The sequence below is a fragment of the Seriola dumerili genome, unplaced genomic scaffold (assembly GCF_002260705.1).
Source record: "Seriola dumerili isolate Sdu_G_001 unplaced genomic scaffold, Sdu_1.0 BDQW01000478.1, whole genome shotgun sequence".
NCBI lineage: Eukaryota > Metazoa > Chordata > Actinopteri > Carangiformes > Carangidae > Seriola > Seriola dumerili.
The window spans coordinates 727,436-748,748 of record NW_019174733.1 but is presented as its reverse complement, the minus strand read 5'-3'; the positions used below and the strand labels follow the sequence as shown (position 1 = coordinate 748,748).

The 21,313-nt window shown below is 41.7% G+C and overlaps 1 protein-coding gene across 1 annotated transcript; it reads right to left on the bottom strand.

Annotated features, from left to right (window-relative positions):
- Positions 1-636: 636 nt before the first annotated feature.
- On the bottom strand, positions 637-21,137 carry stox1 (storkhead box 1). The gene is made up of 4 exons (XM_022763649.1): positions 20,781-21,137; positions 4,958-5,110; positions 1,782-4,485; positions 637-1,175 (listed from the first exon to the last, which is right to left on the bottom strand). The coding sequence occupies exons 1-4, from the start codon at positions 21,109-21,111 to the stop codon at positions 1,022-1,024; spliced, it is 3,342 nt and encodes a 1,113-aa protein (XP_022619370.1). The 5' UTR covers positions 21,112-21,137; the 3' UTR covers positions 637-1,021.
- Positions 21,138-21,313: the final 176 nt, after the last annotated feature.

Below are 21,313 nucleotides of genomic sequence, written 5' to 3'. Positions count from 1 at the left end.
GTTTAAGGGGAAATTCTTGGGAATGGCCTCTGAGAAATTGTAAAAACATCAACATAATATCAGGAAAGTACACGCTTTCCTGCACTACAGTGGTTTACATTCCATCACAGCTGGAGGTCAGACTTTAGTTGCCTGTTGAGGTAGACATTCAAGGTTGGGATCAACTGACATGATAACCTTCAGAGATAAGGATTCATCAGGCCTCTTGGTACAGAGTGATGTCTGGTTTACATTAGGAGTGTGACTCAAACTTTTTTTTTTTTTTTTGAAGCAAATGATCAATATGTCCAACAAACATATATCACTTATTCGGACCATTTATCATGATGTTCTTAATAGTCATGCTTTTCACAAATACAGTTAGTAAACTGCGTGAGCTTTACAAATGTATTTTTTAATTATATCTAGCTGTTGTATGAACAGATATTCCCCAATATAAACAAAAATGCCAATTCAACACTTGGATAAAAGCTCTAAAAGTTACTTTGGACCAACAACAGTATTGCTTTCTGAAGTTGACATGGGTCAACACTAATAGTAAAGTCACAATTATTTTCTAAAGAGCACTGCCTCAGGTACTTGTGTTGAGGGTCAGTGTTGTGAACAATATCATGAAGAGAAAGACATCTTGGTTGATATACACAATTTTATTTGTGGTAAATGCTACTTAACGAGATAAAAGGAAATGCTAGATCATGTTATTGCTGTTATGAACATTTTAAGACATTTTAAGCAATGAGATGTGTAGAGAAAGAAAACTGTACATTTGTATCACAAAAAAGGATGCTGATATACCATGTATTTAACAACACATACACAAGGTAATCCATGAATGGATAAATCATAGCATATTACCTCTAAAATTATTTACAAAAAGAAACAATATATACTATACATCTGTACACAGACCCCTGTTGTGATGGGTATGATGATAGCAATTACACAGAGCGGGAGATTCAAGCACATTGTTTTGACCTTTTCATACTTCCAACACGAAGCTTCAGCAGGGGGCGTAGACCTGCTATACGTTCATGACAGGAGTTAGCTGCAGCAGTGAGCTCTGCGTTCGAATGGTGCTGCTCTTTGAATGCAGTTTCTCCAGGTTTTGTAAAAAGCCTCTTCTCTTGAGACCCTCAAGAATGACAGTATTGCTGGAAGCCAGACTGACACGGGTCCTGTAGGGGACAAAAGGGGGCACAAGGTTGATATTTTATGTAAATATGCCATTTGAACAAGGTGATGTATTTATGCACTGCATCTGTTCACCTACAAAGTGTGGTTCAAGTTCAGTGTCAAAATATAAGTCTTTCTTCCTCTGATAATAACATGAGAATTTAAGTGCTGCACAGCAATTACACATAATTATCAAAATGACTCCCTTCTGTCCAAATACTGCATGCTATAATTGGTCACAAGGTGTTTGTTCAGCTTTATTGCAATTTACTTTAAAGGAAAAAAAAACACAAATTGGAAGTACGCCACAGACATGTAACCTAGAGGTTAACTAACCTCAGTTTGGTGTTTGTTTTTCCTGTCTCTAAAATCCTTCCAGAATGGGAAAGACTGTGTGGGCTCACAGCACAGAAGAGATAAGAAATGAGCCCAAGGTGTGAAACTAGTAAAACACTGGCCTAAAGAATGTACATCTGGGCTAAGAGATTAAGATAATTTCTTTTTTTTTCTCCACATAAAACCTTTTCATCAGACTGTTAACTGCTATGTTGAAATATCACAGTATCTTATTAGAGCTAATATGAACAACTATAAAGAGAGGCACTCACCGAGGAGAATCTATACCACTGTCTCCTGTGATGCTCTGGTTCTCTCCAATTTCCACTCCTTCCCCAATCTGAGACCCTCTGGCTCCACTGGGCATACCCAGAACAGCTCTGTGAGTCTGAGGAACACTTGTCTCATCAAACTCATCCTCATGCACTTCTTCCACCTCAGCTGCCCAGTGAGCAGATTCACCATCTCCCTCATCAGCCGACTTACGGACGGTCTCAGTGTCTGATTCTATCTCACTAGTCTGGCAGTAGTCAAAGATGCTACTGTCTGCAACTTCAGATGGTTCGGGACGATCCAAATCAAGGTTGACCTCGTGGCGTTTTTCCCCCTGGATCAATGTACCTTGCCTGGGGTTGGATTCACTATGAGCCCCTGCTGATCTAGTACTCTGATGGTGATGGTGGAGTCTCCAGTTGGTCTCTCCAGGTCTGGTGGGGCTGAGGGAAGGGTCCCTCTGAGTTGCTGAGGGAATGAGATCTTTCAAAGTGCTGTCCCTTGAATCTTGTGGTTGGTGAAAGTTAGAATTGAAATAGTGACTGTGGGGTCCCTCATATATCAAATCAGATTCACAGTTATGGTAAACCAACTGGTGGCCACGGTAGTCTGCTACACTTGTTCGGTACACATTTGCAGCATCAATAATCTCATCCTCGTTCAGACACAAGGAGCTGCAGGCATCCTCATCCTCCTGCTCATCTGCTCTCTGATAGAGCCTGTAGTCGTCCTCTCTTAAGTCATCAGTGTTTGTTACTGAGGGAGTGCTGTCAGCTATCAACTCTGGCCTTTCTCCCTGGCTCAAGGCCCTTTGCACTCTATTATTGATAGTGACGGTTCTAATGTCCTGTTGTTCCTGGGTGGCTGTAGTATCACAGGCCTGCTGGTGTGAAAAGAGCTCATCAGGCCTCTGTATATCATCCCTCTGTGGGTTGGAGAGTCTGAGGGAGTGTTTCCGTTGTAAAGAGGGCTTGGGCCAGGGCAAAGACGGGTCATATGGGTGGTTGATGACAGGCTCATAGGGAAGCATAGGGAGAATGCTATTAGTATTGGAGTACTGTTGGATGCTAGAGAGACCATTATCTATAGTTTGGCTGTGGTCTGGCACACTGTTGTACTCTGCCTCCTGAAAAGGTGCATTTTTGCCTTCTCTCTCCCAGCTCTCCTTGCTGTTTCCCTCCCTCTGATGTCTGACCTTATCATCTATCCGGAGTGTGCTGCTCTGTGGGTAGGCTGAGCTGTAGTCTAGTGGCAGCTCTCCGTTGAACTTTAGGTCTTCTTGGAGCACATGATCAGCAGTAATGTCCCTCTCATGGACACAGTCGTACCTGTCCTCAGATGTAGGGGATTTCCCTGCATGCTCTCCATCTGTTGTAATCACTTTGGCTCGATGTGGGTCCCATGATTTTGAGCGGTGACTCGTTCGTTCCTTCCTGCCTGGCCTTGAAGCCTTGCCCTCTTTCACCTCTCGTCTTCTATGCTCTCTGTTGATGGTGGCAGGAATTACAGCATCAGCTGCGTCTTTGATTGGATGAGTCTGGAAAGGGTTTTCAATTCGTTTCTTATAAAGAGATTTTCCCTCAACAGCTCCACCTTCTTCCACTTGATCTGGTTCATCAACAGGGATTTCCACTCTGAGCCGAGTAGGGATCAAATCGTCCCCCTCTGGATAATCATCCGCACATATGGGAGCCTTACTCTTAACCCTCTCCTTCTCCCTTTCCCTTTGCTTCTCTCTGGATGAGTGGGCCCTCCTCTTGCTGCGAGAGGCCTTCAGAGCATATCTTTTCCCTGCCCCTGCCTTAGAGGAGTGATGATGCCTGGGTTTTGACATTGTTAGGATCTCAGTAGACATTCCTTTGTTCACTCCCTTATCGTCTTTATCCAGACACCTGTCCAACACTCTGTCTATCCCCTTCTCCCTCCTCTCCTCCAGCTTCTTCATTAGGACTGTGTGGCGTGTCAAATTGTCCACAGTCAGTTCAGGGTTGATGCGTTTGATGATAGCGTGCTCCAGGTCACGGGGTAAGTTGTTCAGGTCGTCCTCGTCTCTTACTGGCCATTCTTCTGGAGGAAACTGGCCTGAAAAAGATGCATACTCTTTCTTTGGCTTCTCTTTTTTCCCTCCATTCCTTCGGAACAAACTGAGACCAAACTTCCTCCCTGGTTTGTTGTCTTTTTCTTTGCGGCTCGTGGCATTAGTAGTGGCTGTAGTTTTGCTGATCTCACTTGCCTGACAGTCTGCTGCCGTGGAGGTGGACTGATGCTGCACTGTGGGTTTGTGATCTGACTGTCGAGGCCACTTTAAGCTCTTGCCTGTACATTCACTTATGGAAACAGAGACAGAATGCTGATCTGGGACAGTGGAGGGAGAGACAGTTGCTTGTCCAGTAGTGGAGGCGATATTTGTGGATGTTTGGAGAGGGCTGAAGCAGCTGCAAGACTTGCAGTGTGCCACTGGGAGTGACTGAGTTCTCTCAACACAGGCATCGTTGCTCAGTAGGTAAGTAATGGGAGGAGGAGAAGGAGGGTCATCTGCTGACCCAGAAGTCCACCAATTCTTCTCTCGGACGATGTTGTTGGTGATGAAATAGGTCTGAGGGGTGACAACAAAGTAGCCTTCGCCTGTATGGTAAATCTTACGTTCCTTGATCAGAGTGCCTAGAGCATTATAGAGGATGTCCTGGGTAGGGATGGTTATCCCTGAGACACAGAAAGAGAGAGGTGTATAATAATACCAATTCCCTAAATCAAAAATTGACTTTCACTCATGTCTTTCTGTTACATATAAAGCTAAAGCCAGTAGCTGTTTAACTTAGCAAAAAGATTGAAAGTGGTGAAACAGCTAGACTGGCTCTGTCCAATGATAACAAAATCTAAGATCAATAATTAATACAGTGGATCTTGCTTTTTTAGTTCAAGGAAAAACTGATAGTGGGTTATGTGCCAGACTATTTCTTAGAAGTTACTTTGTCTGTCCAGAAATTGTCTGGCACATAACTCCTCATACTGTTTCCCCCTGTTTCCTGTCTTTTTGCTAAACTAAGATAAGACATAAGAGTTTTGCCAATCTTCTAGTCTAACACTAACACCCTGCCAAAAATAATAAGTACATTTACCAAAGTGTTGAACTATTCCTTTAATAAACAAAATTAGACAATATTTTATGGATTACCTGGGTGGGCTTTGCTCATGTGATTGATAAGTGCTTCCTGGTTGACAGTGATTTGGGAGGAGTTCATATCTGAGATGACTGAGCACAACACTTCAGCCAAGGGAATGAACTGAGACTGGGGCACAGGGGACATCTGCACCGGGGACAGGTCACCTGAAACACACACACACACACACACACACACACACATACACATACACCAACAGATTATTGAGTGAAACAGGTGGGCCTGCTGCAGTACACATAAACACACCTGGGTTAGAGAGGTCTCTCTCTGACTTGTGCTGCCAGTGAAAACAACTCGAAGTACTGAAGTTGACATTCCTCTCCTGACCACCTTCTAAATCATGACCGAGGTGGTCTATTTATGTGAGCTATATGAGCCATGCCTGACTGCTTTTGAAATTCCATCAGTACTGGGACAGACCACAGAATTCCATTACTCCCACAGAAATGACCACAGGTCTGCCTGCTAGGCAGATCAGATATCCTGCCCCCCATATCATACGGCCTTACACGTCTAGGAGGTGCCCTTAGACAAACATGTTACCAAAAGTAAGAGAGACTGAGAAAAAAAGAGAGAGACAGTCTTGGAAGCATTTGTCTTTGTAATAATAGTATGAAACTCATTGTGTATGTGTATTCCCCACATCAAATTGCCACCAATCTGCATTTGCCTCTGACATAAAAACAAACTGTGGGAGCCCATTAGACAGAAGCCACAAGGCTTTCAAATCATAAAACTAAGCTGCTTTTAAAGCTAACCAGACATTTTAGAAATATTTCAGTATCAGAAACAATCAGCACAGTTTCATAGATGGAGAAACGTAATTGAAGCAACATGGAGTGGTTAAGTTCCTTCAGGCAAGTAGTTTTTGTACAAAGCCTTTAGTGAAGAGGGCGGGATGAGTTCGATAGTGGTGCTATAAAGACCCTTCCACACCGTGTTAATAGGACAGAACATGGAAACTGAAAAAAAAAGAGTCAGCTGATAGCACGATTCGAATTAGGGATATGTGGTCATTTTTGGGTCATAGTACAATGAGGACGATTACAAAAGACATGTGCAAAGTGATAACTGACTAATTAGTTACAGCATTTCCTCTCTGGCTCAACCTGAATCCCTGAAGAGGCTAAAAGGGCAATGATGTCAGTTCCAGTCACTCCAATATTTTGGATACTGCTAGGGTTATGGCCTGCCAAACTGTAAACTGTGTTTAGGTATAATATTAGAAATGTAGATATAACCCATGAGGTGGTTAGTTTTAGCTTTACATAAGAGTTGAGTTCAAATCTTGATGTTTAGGTTAATGGTTGGGGTTAGGTATGGTCTGATGTGGTTATGGTTAGGATAATAATGTGTATGGGGGATTAGAATACATTATGAACCCATGGGCAATAACATAAAAGGGACACTGAAAAATGTTTGCTTAGCCCCTGCAGCCTTTATGAAACAATTTTTTCATAATGCTGACATCATTGTCTGCATACTCTCCACAAAACTCTACTCATAGACTAAGCACTAAGGGAAATGTTTACTAATGAGTAGTGAGCTCAGTGAAAGCACCAAAACAAACTAGATCCCACTGTTGATGAATGATTAGCATCAGGGCTGGGGTAACACATAGTCCCCTCATATGAATAACAGACACAAGGGCATGGACATAACCTTACCCACAGGACTGGAAAATTGGTTTTAGTTAATCAGCTACATTGCATTAATGTCAGGTGTATAATGGGTGAAAGAAGGGATGTGATAAGGCTGCTCCATTCCCTTTTCACTAGGCCCTGATTCCCCATATTATCATTGTTTTGTCATTATCATTGTTATTTAATCAGTATTTTAGTTGGATGTTTCTGTTCAGTTATTTAATGCATTGGTTGTGAGATGTGGTTGATCTTTGCTTGCAGTGTTTGATATGTTGGAAGGGTCAGCCCACTGTATATTTTCAGTTGTTCTTCCAGGTTAGTGGGGTTGATCAGCAGCTCAGTCAGGGGAAGGGGAAAACACGTGTGTGTCATTAGGTCCTCTTAGTAGTAGTGAGGTACTGGGCATGAGTATGTGGGAAGATGGGTAGAACTGTTCTGCAGTAGATAACAGTGGGGTGAAACGTGTGCACTTATGAATAATATCTGGTGCTTACTGTAGAGTGGGAATTGTCAACAGTAACAGAAGTTGGTAGGTAGTGGTTGTATGGGGTTTGGTTTGCTTGGACAGGCATGTGTAGGATTAGCTCACCCCCCATACTTACCTGAGCTGGTGGTAGACTCCAGTTAGGTGAGAAGGAGAAGATAAGATGCCAGTCAGGAGTCAATGGGGAGAGACAGAGCATGTGGCAGCTTGCTGTGAGGCTGTAGATTTTCTTTGATGTAATGGCTTAAGTTATTTTTTTTGTTGAATTTCCTGGGGTTCATTTTGTTTGTTTGAAAATGTTTTTGTTAGTAAAATCACATTTTTTGAGCATGTACTCTGGCCTGTTGACTTGTTTTCTTTGGAACATCCCTTTTAAAGTTTCCAGTGCCCAGACACACCATCTGTCCTTTTTATGGGGTGGCAGCGCTACAAGGGATAAGTAAAAAATGGTGATAACACAAAAAAGTGATCAATGATCCCACTCTATCTGCTGTTTTTATTTACCCACAGTATCAAAAGCAGCTTGAGTCCAAATTTGAGTGTAAAAGATGCCACACACATATAATTAATTCCAGCTTCAACTTGTTTGTGTTATTGACACATTTTCCCCATGTGATTTCAAGTTTCCAGTTGTGTTGAGAACACACAGTGTGAATTCAGTCATGAGCTTCAACATGTGGCGTGTGTGACTGAGTGAGTGAGTCTCCCATCAACCCTAGGGCTTTCAGTGAAAACACTGCCAAGCTCACACTTGATGTAAACTAAACATTTATAACCCTCACACTTGAACCACTTACGTCCAAGGCAGGGAAAATAAACAACTAATCATGGTATAGCATGACAGAACGCACACGTACCACACTCAAACATAGATCCAGGCAAGTCTACTAATGACATTTTTTTGACAAAAAAATGTATATGTGCCCAAATAGATTTGTCATGAAGAACCACAGACAATGTTGCCAGATTTGACTGACAACATATCGCCCAAGTCGCCTAGAAACATTTAAGCCAATTCACCTTTGGCTTAACGTCTTAGGGACAGGGAACAGATCTAAACTTTAGCATCTTTTATCTCACAGCTAAAACTGGAGGGAAAATAGTTCAATCCAGTTGTAATAAACTAAACTATAGTTTTGAGGGTCATCAGTTAAATCAGTCAACTAATCAGAGGAGAGGAGGGGCAGATATATTGGAAAATAGCCTAATATTCTGTGGGTCTAAATGGTACAAAAAAAAGTAGCTCAAATTATCACAACCCACCCAAAACTATTTTACCTAAATAAAAAGTAGCCCAGCTGGGTGGAAAACTGGCCAATCTGGCAACACTGACCACAGAGCAGTTTTTTGCTCCCTGAAATGTATTAATCAAATTGGTGCTCAGATGTGTTTTATTGAATTGAAAATGCTTTATTGTTAGTAAGAAATATATCAAGCAAAGTCAGTAAAAAAAACAATTATCAGCACAGAGAGACTTATGAGTCTTAGGTGAGCTCCACTTAAAGCTCATAAGTCTCACAGACTGGGCGCTTTCTTTGTAAGACTGATCCTACGACACACAGAGGGATCGTAAAAAAACATCTGCCTTCCCCCAGCTCCGACAGAAGACATTAATCTGACTAAACCTCAGAGCGGATATCTCAATAGCAGTCTCCCTGGGCAGTGAATTAGTGCTGCTGACTTAGCTCCTCATTGTTTTTAACTTCCTATAGGAATGACAGGCCGTCCACATAGCAACCACTTACAACCATTGTCAACAGTTAAAAGGTCAGCAAGGATATGATATGGTCAGAGAGGGGGAAGGCAAATAATATATCTTGATCACGGGGAATTGATAAACTATTGGAAAGCTTCCCAAATCTCTTTGCACAGAGGTAGTTTTGGTAGATTGAGCACTCTGGCCACGTCCTGGTTCAAAGCAGGATGTCCTGTCGGACACCTGCTAACAGGATCTCTACTCCTAAGGGAGTGAAAAACAGAATAGGTTCAAGTAAGAGCATGTTTCCCACATGCCAGTCAATTAACTACGGTTGGATAGCAGCACTGACTAAAAAAATCAACAGACAAGGGAGACTGACAATGCAGGTGTGAGACAGAAGACAAAAATACACCTACAGAAGTTTATTTGTGGGAAAATGTTGGCGTCATAGAAGGATGAGCCAGGCAGAGGATTAGTGTTTATTGAGTCTAACATTAGCAGGCGTGACCATCGGGGAGGTTCACTGTTGTAACCATCTTCACTCCAGGGGGAACGGACCTCTGTGTTCCTGTAATCTAAGACCGGGCGGACCAACTTTACACCCTTTGTCATACACGGCATGAATACCTGGCTAGGTGCTATGGCAACCAAGCCCTGTGCCAATAGGAAGAGGGAGGGAAACAGCAGCTTGAGAATCAAACAGCAGCAAGATTTGTGTCCCGGCAGGTTAGGAGGAGCAACTGTCCAATACAAGCCTTCAAAAGGGGAACTCACCAATTTTATATATGTCAAAGTCTGTCCACCTGTAATGGTTAGTCCTGCTCAGCCTGTCGAGACAGTTGTTTAATGTCTTAATTAGCTCTGGAGGGTTTTCATCAAGTCTCAGAAAATGACTGTGATGATGCTGCAGTGATGGGAACAAACTGTTTTTTTTTTAGCATACCCTTACTGCATTATGGGAAGTGTAGGATCCAGCGTTTGTGGAGCTTGACCCATAACAGGAACTAAAATAATATTAGAATATTAGAAGTGCAATTAAACTGCTGGAGTAAAGCAATGACTTGTGATTCACCATCACAGATGTAAATAAGCAGAGAGCCAAACAGTTTAGTATAATTAACCATTTTTCATTCCCAAGTTGATTTAGTGAAGGAGTACAAGTAGGACTGAGACAGAATGAACACTTTATATGCCAATTTGGATTAAAAGAGATCATTGCAACTTTATATAACAATTTTACTTGAATGGTATTGACCACAAGATTAAAATAAAGTGACAAAGCCCACACAATTCTTCTGCTCCACACAGAAAAACATGATTTCTTCCCATGTCATAAACTTTCCATGTCAGAATAAACTGCTGCCTGGGGGATAAAAAATGAAAAATGCCTGAAGCTGACTGCTCAGATTGTGGAGATGATTGACAGAGACCTTCTCTCCTCTATCCCCACTGAGACCGTTTTGCCTGCCGACACTGATCAATGCCACATGTATTCACATGGCTGTGCTGTTAGCTGGCCTCCGAGCCGCATGAGTCCCATTTCTTATGTGATTGCATTACCTCCAGCCTCTTGGAAGAAAATACTAACACACAGTAAACTTAACAGTACATACTACTATCCCTAAATGATCTTTACTAAACATGAGTGCAACCACATGATGGTCAAAATCATCCAAATCATGGGACATTTGAAGTCCTGCAGCAGCACATACCCCAGCATCATTTTATGACCTCTTAATCAGTGGTTAGATGGAAGGGGCATGTTACCCTAACATTTGGCATTTAAAGCCCAAAAGTACATGTTAATCTTTAAAACATGCTATGGTAAGGGCATGCAACACAGACACAGTCCATAACAAAGATATAGCCTTTCGAAAGCCTGAATATCATTTTACATTTCAACTATTTAGCTAACATTTGCGATACTTTACTTTATACTACATTTTGACTGTGCAGCAGTAGAGTAATCATCTGTTCCACCATCACCACCACCAGCGTTTGATAACAGGAAACATGCAACGTATTGTACAGGGCAAAGTAAAAACTGGTTTCAATTTGTACTGTAAAGCAATCCAGTGAGGTTCCTGTAAATTTTAACACATTGCATTTTATGGTGAAACATGGGTTGTAATGTTGAGTGCTTATTATTGCTATCTGCATGGCAGTAGGGGTGTTGATGACACTGTCACTTTGAAACATAAGGTTTGGCACCAAAATCCCCCACTCAATGGGCTCTCTGGAAACACAAACTCACAAACACACACCACCTTATCTCATCCTGCTATCGTCTAATCTTTTAGGCTCCAGTAAGCAAACAGGCTAATCTTCTCTCTCCCTCATTAAGGACACACTGCGTAGCATTCAACGTGAACTTGAGGCTTGCTCAAACTGCAAAATCCCTCCCTGTCTCCCGTCGGCTGAGACCTTGTGAAGGACATGCTTCAGTGAATCTGCAGGCTGTACGTGAAAGATCTGAGTTAAGTCTCGGGTGAGACAATGTCAAACATTCATACAGTCAGATTGAATGTAAGGAGAAGAGGTGCCAACTGTAATTTATTTTTGCGACTCCCTCCCAGTCCCACGACTCTTTGTTTTGGGTTTCTTTGGTCCAGCAGGCCTCCATGACTCCTCCCTCCTCCTTTCGTGTTTGTGTGCATGTGTGTGTGTGTGTGTGTGTGTGTGTACATCACACTTTTTAAAAGTGCTTTACGAGTTTGTGTCTTTTCACTCCCATAGAACACAGATGTGGGCATTGCAGTCAAATGGCCCAATGAACTGAGTGAAAAGAGCCACACAGCCTGAATGTCCCAACAACCAAACCTGACCCAGTCTAACAACACTCCCCTTTCATGTCCATCCACTCTGAAAGAAATATGGCCATCAACATTACATGAAAATGTCTGCACCATTTTTGAATGTATATTTAATGACCGTGTATTACTTTCCTGTATAGAGTTGGCAAATTATTTACCAACACGGCCACCACCATCCCACTTAAAAACACACCAATAAGCAATAAAATGGAAAGACTGAGCCACTGATCATTTTACAGCTTTATTGATTGGTTCACAGCAATAAAACAAGCATTTGTGCCCAAACTTGAAAGAATTAGGTAAATATTTAATCTGACCCACTGATGGTCGAGTATGTCAGCACACTCATGTTTAAATATTAAGGGAAGAGTAAAATCTGGACTGTGCCCTCTTTGTAATCAGTCTTTAAGAAAATGGGTTTTGTTGGCAGGTTAACATGGCAATGCAAACTCAGATTAACTAGAGTAAAGCTGAGAACGTTCTGCATTATTTAATCTGCTTTAGGCCTATTGTCAGGATATGAACTTTTGAATGCTACATCTAAACACTACTCACGAATCATCAGAGGAACAGATAGGAGAGAGAAAAAAAGAGTAACTAAAGAGGATTCATGAGCTAAAACTTAAAGCAATGAAGAGAAACACAGGCAGGCTTTGTGTTGACCCAGATCACCATAGAAACCTGCACTGTGGCAGCGACCTGCCACATGTAATACAAAGCCAAAGAAAAAGAAGAAAGAACAGCAGACATGTAGTATGGATCTATAATTCAGCTATGGCCTTGAGACTCACTTTGCCAAACCAACTCTTTGACATTTAACATATGTTGGCAAGAAAGCATGGCTGTGACTAAGCTTCTCAAACTGACTTTTGCAGAGCTTAAAACATCTTTGCTCACATAGCTGGTTACCACAGATCTTGGCTGCAGATCCCTGCAGCTGTAATGCTATTAAATAATGTTTTTACCATCTGATCGACAGTCAGAACTATTTGAATAGCGGTCCAGCTCATGCCATAACAAATAAATGACCTGCTGCTGAACTAGTGTGCAAAACCCTGTTATCATGTTCTTGTGAAATAGGAATCACACCTGACCAGGTGCTTAACAGAAAACCAGTAACAAGGTGAAGGTACACAAACTGTATTTTATAGCACAGCCCAAAGTGCACTGTGTAACATGATACCATGGTGGTGCCACAAGAAAGGATTTAAAGCATAGATTTCCCTGTACTTTATTTTCCCATCTTTTTTACCTCATACCTCCTCAGACTTCATGGGCCACACCCCAACATATCTGGCTCTCGTCTGCTTTTATGAACATGAACATTACCCCACAGTCTGCCACTGCCTTTTCTGCCAGACGACTGGTAAGTCCAACCCATTTAAATGTGGACCACAGTACCTTTCCTTTGTTCTATAAAAGCCATGTTCATGATTTTAACATTTCCAAGTCCTAAAGTGACTTGCAGACAGATTAAAAAAACAGAATGGTCAAATTTATTTCCAGAGACTGAAATATCCTGAATTTTAGTCCCCTGTATAAATAACCCTGCATGACATCACTAGGCTTGTTTTTTCAGACTTTGGAAAGCTCATTCAGTGCTAATTTATTTACCTTAAATGACATAGATAGAACATCTTCCTTTCAAATTCTGATATAACGATAAATATATCATTTTAATATGAGTTTGGCTCAAAAGCTCAATATTCATATTAGTAGGGATCTGTAGGTGCTGCTAATATTCTGACCAGGCATTTTGTTGCGTTTTTCACAATTGAATTGAATTTTTGTGATCTAAATCACAATTACTGCAGACTGTTTTACCAAAATATGCACCAATCCTGATTTACTACAACTGATAATGGAGATAAGAACACTAACACTAAACAATCCTAAAAAGACCACTAAGACTTTAAACTGATTTGACCCTGGCATTAGTGATAATTACCCTAAAGCCTGCATTACACCAAATTAATGAGAGTCCAAAGTGGGATTGTTGTTGAGAAAAATCAGCAAAACTTCACTGTATAAGCATTTCTGCAAAAATGTAATTAGATGGATGGATGAATGGATGGATAACCTGAATTCGGTGGTTGATAAAAAGATAAAAGATGATGTGGGCATTGCAGTTAAAAGATCTTGGTTCACCTCAGATGTGTTTTACTCAAGACAAGAAAAAAAGCCTCATCTTTGGCCAGACATTCTGCTGACCCTCCTGACTGGCTTGTGTTAAAAGTAATTGCACTTTCTCAATGAGGAATGCAAATCATAAATGTTACTTATAGCTCTGCACAACTTTAACAAATTCTGTAAGGTATTGCATTCTTCACTGAAGAAAAACTGCACATCAATGCCTAATCTGTACATCTTTAAAATACACAAAAACACAATGCTGCTCTGTTTGTTGATCCCTTTCAAGCCATTCAGTCAATGATTCCCTGATGTTGTTCAGACCTTCTGGCTCTGATTCAGATGTGTGAGTCTGGTTTCACAACTACTTTTCTGATGAGTTATCAGTGTGAAAGGTTCAATTTTAGGCCCTATCTCATTCCTTACTTACACGTAGGGATTCAACTTTTTAACACCTGCACAGTACATTTCTATGCATATTTATGATGCTTTTGCATCTTTGCATTGATGATGGAACTGAACTGAGCTTGGACATTTCACTCTCATATTAACCACTGAGTTCAGAAAGTGGCAGGAGCCTCTAGTTTCCTTGGTTTTGTCTTATTCAAAGATCCTGGTATTTTCCCCCACTTTCCCCACTAGCACCCTTCACCAAAACATGTTTACACACAATCGTAGAGGGTTTCCAGCAGATCCACACCCCTTAATCAAGAGTGATGGCAGTCATTGGTTGCAGATGAAACCCATTTCCTCCTATTTAACTGAGCTTGAGTTGCAGCAGATTCCTGTGTTTGTTATCCAAGTATTTAGAACAGAGCTCCTGTCGGGTGTCTGCCATATGATCCATCGCTTTTTAATGCTGTACAACTGGTCAGCACAGAGCTCTGGCGTGATCCTTGAAATTATCCTTCACTCTTGTAACACAATAACACAGCACTTTGCTATCACAGAGCTGATGTTAGCATACCATTACATTTATCAATGCTAAATGAAGCAAAGAAAACATCCTGTCAGGAAACTGAGGAGTAATAGTAATACCAAATTTAATGCAATACAGCCTCTCTTGTGTGTCGTCCCATTTGTCCAACCAGAGAGTGAATGAAGATAAATCCCATGAGGGAAACCCAAGCGGCTGCTGACAGGGCGTATAAGCTGAGGGATATAGAGAAAACTCCTCCTGTTATTTTTGGCAGAGCTCCACTCCCCTGCTACGGGTGAGCCCAATATTTGGGTCGATAAAGAGGCCGACGTCTGATTTGCACCGGGGGTGAGCTTCCTGCTCAATGGGAAAGGATGTGGCTAACAAATGATGTGCTGAGAGGCATGCACGCACACGCACACAGTGTCTCACACATGTGTAGGCACAGTGGAGGGTCACATCTGCAAACAGAGGTCAAGGTTTCCTCCTATCTGAACCACATAATAAACCATTTTTTACAAGCGCAGGAAATAGAGAGCAAGACATTCTCGATAAATGCTGGGACATACCCTTGGCACTGGCTCAGTAAAGTATTATAAGAGTGATGCTTGTAAAATAAAACTGCAGCCTAATTATCTTATACCATCAATGCAATTTGAAAAGCAATTTTAAAGTTCAACAAAGCTGCACATAAATCACACAGGCTGCTTTGTCTTTTCATGAGTCAGTTATATGTACAATTTATCTCCAGTCAAATGTTATTTTGGATAAATGAAATTAGATGTTCTTTGGTCAACCAAACCAACATTTAAGTCAGACATAAGAACTTCCACACTAATGGGTACTAGCAGATTTGATATGGTTTCCTCAAAAAACATTCCCCCTCTGTTTTTGTGAGAACACAACTGAACCAACCACTGTCATAATACAGACTCCTCATCATTTTGAGGCTGAAAAACAGCAGCATATATTTTGTATAACAGCTTAATGTTATACTATTAGTGTCAAGGGAACTGGAGAGGGATTATTTTTTAACAAGTATTGTCTGAGAGCAGCTGAGATGGTGAGTGGAGCAGATTTGACACAGATGTGCTTCCATGAGTCGTCTATTTCCCTTCATCAATCTGTCTTTAACCAGAAATAAAATACAGACACTGTGATGTGTAACACAACAGCGCCAGGGTCTGTCCCGCCATTCTGGCTCTCCCTTTTACACAGTTGTCGTTCCGGCTCTGTGACTAGATCTGCAGCTGGATTATTGCCACAACAACAATGTCCCCCATTCCATGATGATACCTTTTCTACAGTACATAACAGAAACAAACATTTTGTATTTGTACCCCTGGGGTACTCCAGCAGTTGCCAGCGGGTGTGTGGAACTAATTCAACTAAAAAATAGAAATTGAGGAAAAAAGAGGAAAACAAACACCAAAATAGGATTACAAGAGACATTCAAAGAAGGTACATTTACTAAAACAGATACGCCTAAAAGATTGAAATAAATGTTTAAAAGTAATAGTTAAATGACTGAAATAGTTCGCTTAAGTAATACATAGTTGAAAGAGCTAGCTAAAAGTAAAGTGTGGGTTTACAGTTAAAATAGCTTGTTAACTAAAAGTAACAAATGCAGTGAAATAAAGTAATGGATAAACAGTTGAAATAGTTAAAACATTGAGCATCTGCCACACCAAGTGGTAGTATGGGACCAAACTTGACCAAAGCACCCTACTGACGATTCAATAGTATGAAGAAAATATTTATAATCACTACATATATAATCCCTTCAAAAGAACACTGATCCACTGATGTAAACACCAACAGAAGCTGAACTGGCCAGTGAGTGAAGAACACCTGGACGCTTTGTTGATGTATGTTGCTCTTTTTTCCTCCTAAAAAACCCCTCTGAAGCTAACTGACCTCGAGGTGGCTTGTTAGCAAGAAGGTTTTAACCTTTGACCTTTGCTGCTTAGTTAGGACAGGGTGGGCCATTTAAACTTGGTAAAGCCCGGCAAGGGGGTGTCATGGTTAATAAGCTAACATCTGGAAGAGTTATGACCATTAGTGGAGCGCTTTGAGACTTTGACAAAATACCCTCATGAAAGGAGACACCCCTTGTGTGAAAATACAACACTTTCAAGTGAAAAGTAAAGAGCAGAACTGTGGCTCGCTGAGCCTGCTAGCTCAGGAAATGATCTCAAGAGTAAATGAAGCATTTCAGGAATGCTTCACCGCCTCATGGTATGGCGAGTTAAATGAAACATACCATTTAAAAAGGAAACTTGGCATAAAAAGTGCAGCATAGCCATACCCTAGTTCTCCAAACATACACAGAGGGAGACCTACAGTATGTCCTACAATGACCAAAGTAGTGTATTCCACGGCGAAAGTGAGAGGCCCGTCCAGAGGACTCATTCATGTCCATGTTCAAACGGGACAAGGGCAGTTTACAGAGGTTGATTGTGGGGAGGATACAGGACACCTCATTACACCACTGGCTGACTCCATATAAATGTTTAAGCTCGTGGATCCATACTCATCCTGCTGCAGAGACAACAGTGACTCTCTAAATAATGCAGAAGCAGCTAACAGTCATTATGAAGCCTCTGGTTTCAACAGGATCTCCAGTGAGAACTCACTCAAGCTTTTGGGGACTGACTGCTGAAGATGAAGATCAAAGGAATAGTGTGACATTTTGGGAAAATATGCTTATTCACTTTCTTACAGAGAATTACATGAGAAGATTGTCTGTCCATTAAATATGGAGCAAGACCTGTAAGCAGATTGTAAGCAGTGGTAAACAGGTAGACTGGCTCTTGCCAAAGAAAAAAAATGTATACTTTATACTTAACTGGCTAATTAAGCTAGCATCCCAGCTCTAGCTCCATAGTTAACGAAGACAGTGATAGAATTCTTTCCATTGTTTTCCAAAATGTAGAACTATTCCTTTAAGGCAATACGATTAGTAAAACAAAACTGGGGTAAATATGACTTATTTGATATAAATTATGTGGATTAATGTGGCATGTAATGTCTTGATTGTTGTTGGTGTTTTTGATCTGTAAAGTAAAAACAGCACAGACTTAAGCAAGCAGCAGCACCACTATCATTGAGGAAAAATTCAACACAAGTACATTTAAAAAGGAAAGAAAAAGCACCAACAATTTTCCTTCTAACATTTTCTTCTTTCCTGTAGGATACCACATCCTGATTATTAAAAATGATGTAGACTCAAACAGGGTTACTGAAACCCATACCTAAATCTGATTATTCACAGTATTCAGGTTACAGTGTATATGTAAACACACTGAATGTCAAGACACTTGGCAAGAAGGATGTCGAAACTCTTCTCGCACTGATTATTAACAATATGACTTTGTGGTGATATTATTCTGTAAACAACTGCTAAAAGCCAGAAAAGGGATGAAGAGATAATTTCAGAGTAAAAGAGGAAGAATGAGAAACACCCTGCAGACATTCATGAGTTGAAGTGGAGAGGTCAACCCCTGTACCAGTGGGCCCCATTCCCACAAGGATAAAAACAAAGTCTGTTCATACTAACTCCTCGCCCTGTCTGTTTACCTCGGCCTAACCTCACTACGATCCCCTTCCTCCGTCAACCCTCCCCACCTCCCAAACACCTCCCTTTCTACATATTCCCCCCGCTGAAGAGGCCCGAAGATGGCTGATTGGCCGACAGAGCAATCTGTCTTCACTCAGGCTTTTAGCACTGATAACCAGGCAGGAGCAATGAGGAATTAGCACAAATTAATAAAAAGTGATTGTGTCTATTTGTCTGGAGGCTTTGTTTTACCATCCCTTTATTGGACACTGTTTACTAGCTTAAATGACATGTGGTTAGTTTTAGCTAAACATCTCCTATATTAGCCCATTAACTCTCCTTTAAAAAAAAACTCCTCACGTCAGTAAAGTCACGTCTCAACCTTGTTCTGACCTGGGAAAGGAAACAGGGCTGTTTGAAATTCACTGTAGCCCATTACTCATAACTTTTCTGTTTTCTAGCTGACATATTTATATCAGGACAATGTCAAGGCCTTTACGTCCATGCCTGATATCAATCTAGGAGTCTGACTTCCACAGTCCCTCACTGGCCATGAAATGCAGGGACATTAATCCTGGGCAACAGTAAAGTGGCTGCGGTCGGCAGCCAGTCGCACTGTGATTCACTGCTGACCAACTCTCTGTGAGAAGGCAGTAAACCAGGCTCTGACAGCCTGCCAGAGTTGATTTCCATACAAATTGCTGCGGTGTGAGGCAGAGGATTTGTTAAGGAGGAGAAGGAGGTGACGTGTCCACACACAAACGTGTTTGCTCACAAGTTTCTGGTGTGAAGCTCAAACATGAGAAGTCGGCTGAGGCATGGACTCCATCCTTGCATCCGACTGTGAGCTCACGCATGTGTGTGTACACCTTTTTGCTGACACTGTGCATAGTAACAAGCTCAGCATCACCTTTGGCCCATATGGTGCTTGTTTGTGTGCTGAGCTGAAGCTTAGAGCCAGATACTGTCTCACAGCGGGATGGCATGTCAGCCCCCACCTCCCACCCTCACGCCCTCCCGGGTCTCTCCCCCCCTGTGTGTGGTCTCTTCCTCCCCTTCACATTCCTCCCTTTACTTGTCCGTGCACCGCTCAGTCTGGCAGAGCTGACTGACTGATACAAAGTCAGCAGGTAGGCAGCGGCAAGGCCTGAATCCAGACACAATAACACTCAAACAAAGACAGACACATTATTGGAAGGACAGACAAAGAAACAGAGGCAAGGCAGCAGGACCAAATGGCAACTCAGAGTCATGTGTGTGTTGCTGGGACACTATATCAACAACCAAAAGGAACCTGCTGCAGCTCAGCTATCCTCCCAACATTTGGATACCTCTAACACTATTGCATCCTGTAGTATTTGAATTTTATGGGAGGTGAAGGTAGTGCTTTGTGGCAGAAACATAAAGTCAACTCCCACACATGTATTTGCTGTAACCTAAAGTTTAGCACCTTTCCTCTCAAGTAAGAAAAAATGTGAATAACCTGGTGTATCTCTTAAGAATACTGTCATTAGTTGTAAAACCCACACAGGGTTGTCATTTTCTCCAGCAGCTGGTGCCGTCATGCATTTACAGCCCATGAGATCACGATATAGGAGGCTGCATAAAGGTTTCCATTCATTGTTTCTGCGCAGCTATATGCTGCCTTAAAACACATCCCAAAGAGGAGAGCCAGAGGATGGGGAGCAATTATTACTAATTACATGGCATACAGAGCTTTGTTAACAAGCTTTGTTAAACATAACACTGTGTCGACAACAAAGGGAAGCTGACTGGCAGGGCAATCCACTAAAACCGACCACACAGTATTTGAGGGAATAAAGTCATAAGAAATATCATCTCTCAGGCCATCTGGATGGATGGAGCAGCTTGAAATGATGAAAAGCAGCCTGTGTTGTAAATGGTTTGAAACTGGCGAAGCTGGTGACATGTCACTGCTCACGGCAACCAAATAATGCCAATTTTTGAAAGGAGTTTTGTACAGGGAAAATTGTGGCAGCCCTTTAGATAATATGAAAAGATATCAACTTGCTATTCTTTGTTGTGTGAGAGAGTTTCACATTTACATTTCTACATTTTCAACATTCAAGAAGAGAGACACTGGCTATTTCACAAGGGGCAAAATAACTATCCAAACCTTCTGTTTGGAATAGAAAGATGCACTGAAAATAAATCATTACTGATTCCACAAACACTACAACTTTTGAAAGAAGGTAAGACAACTTCTGCCAGCAGATTTAACTCAATTTTGTGATTAGTAGAATGAAAATCCAGAGGAGGGGGAGGAGGAGTGTTCAACCCTGCCAGCTACATGTTGTTCAAAGTTTATGACTTTCACACGTTTCTCTCAGTGTGGTAAACAAATGTTGTGTGGTTCTACAGAGAAAAAAACACATTATACTCTTGCATGACTGCAGTAGCTGTTGTTTTCATTTGTTTGCATTGCAGCTTTCTATATTCTGCCACAGGATTTCCTTCTGACAACTTTCTGGATTTCAGATGCATATGGAAAGTTGATAATAATACCTAATAATATCATCAGATCATTGACAGTATTGAGGTTACATACCGACAGCTTTAATGATGAATCCCTTTGGTGACCTTAGAGCCCTGCGCATCCACGCTTCTCTCAGCACCTCCAGGTTGTTTGCGTTCCCTTGAATGAAAAGCACCATATTTTCCATCCATCCTTGAAAGTACACCTCTGCTATGGCCTTGACGAGTCTTTTATTCCAGAAACTACGTGAGTTTTGCGCTTTGAAGTCCGCAAATATCTCCTGACCACTCGTAGTATTAGTGTTGAGTTTCCCTCCGCCGGCGCGCAAACTCTCCTCGTCCGGGCCGAAGACCACAGCGAGTGAAGCGGCGGAGAGTTGGACGACCCGCTGCTGGTGAGACATTTTTAACGCCTTAATCGGCCCCAGGAAGGAGCTATCATACTAGTAATGAAAATGCACTTGTTAAAAAACAGGTCTCCCTTCTGAAAACCAAAACAAACGCCGGGTTTTGAAACGCATTCCTCCACTGTGCGTCTCAAATCTACACGAAGTGTACCGGAGGCGCAGAGGACGTCCGACTGGTTTCTCTCGGCTTCTAGGGAAA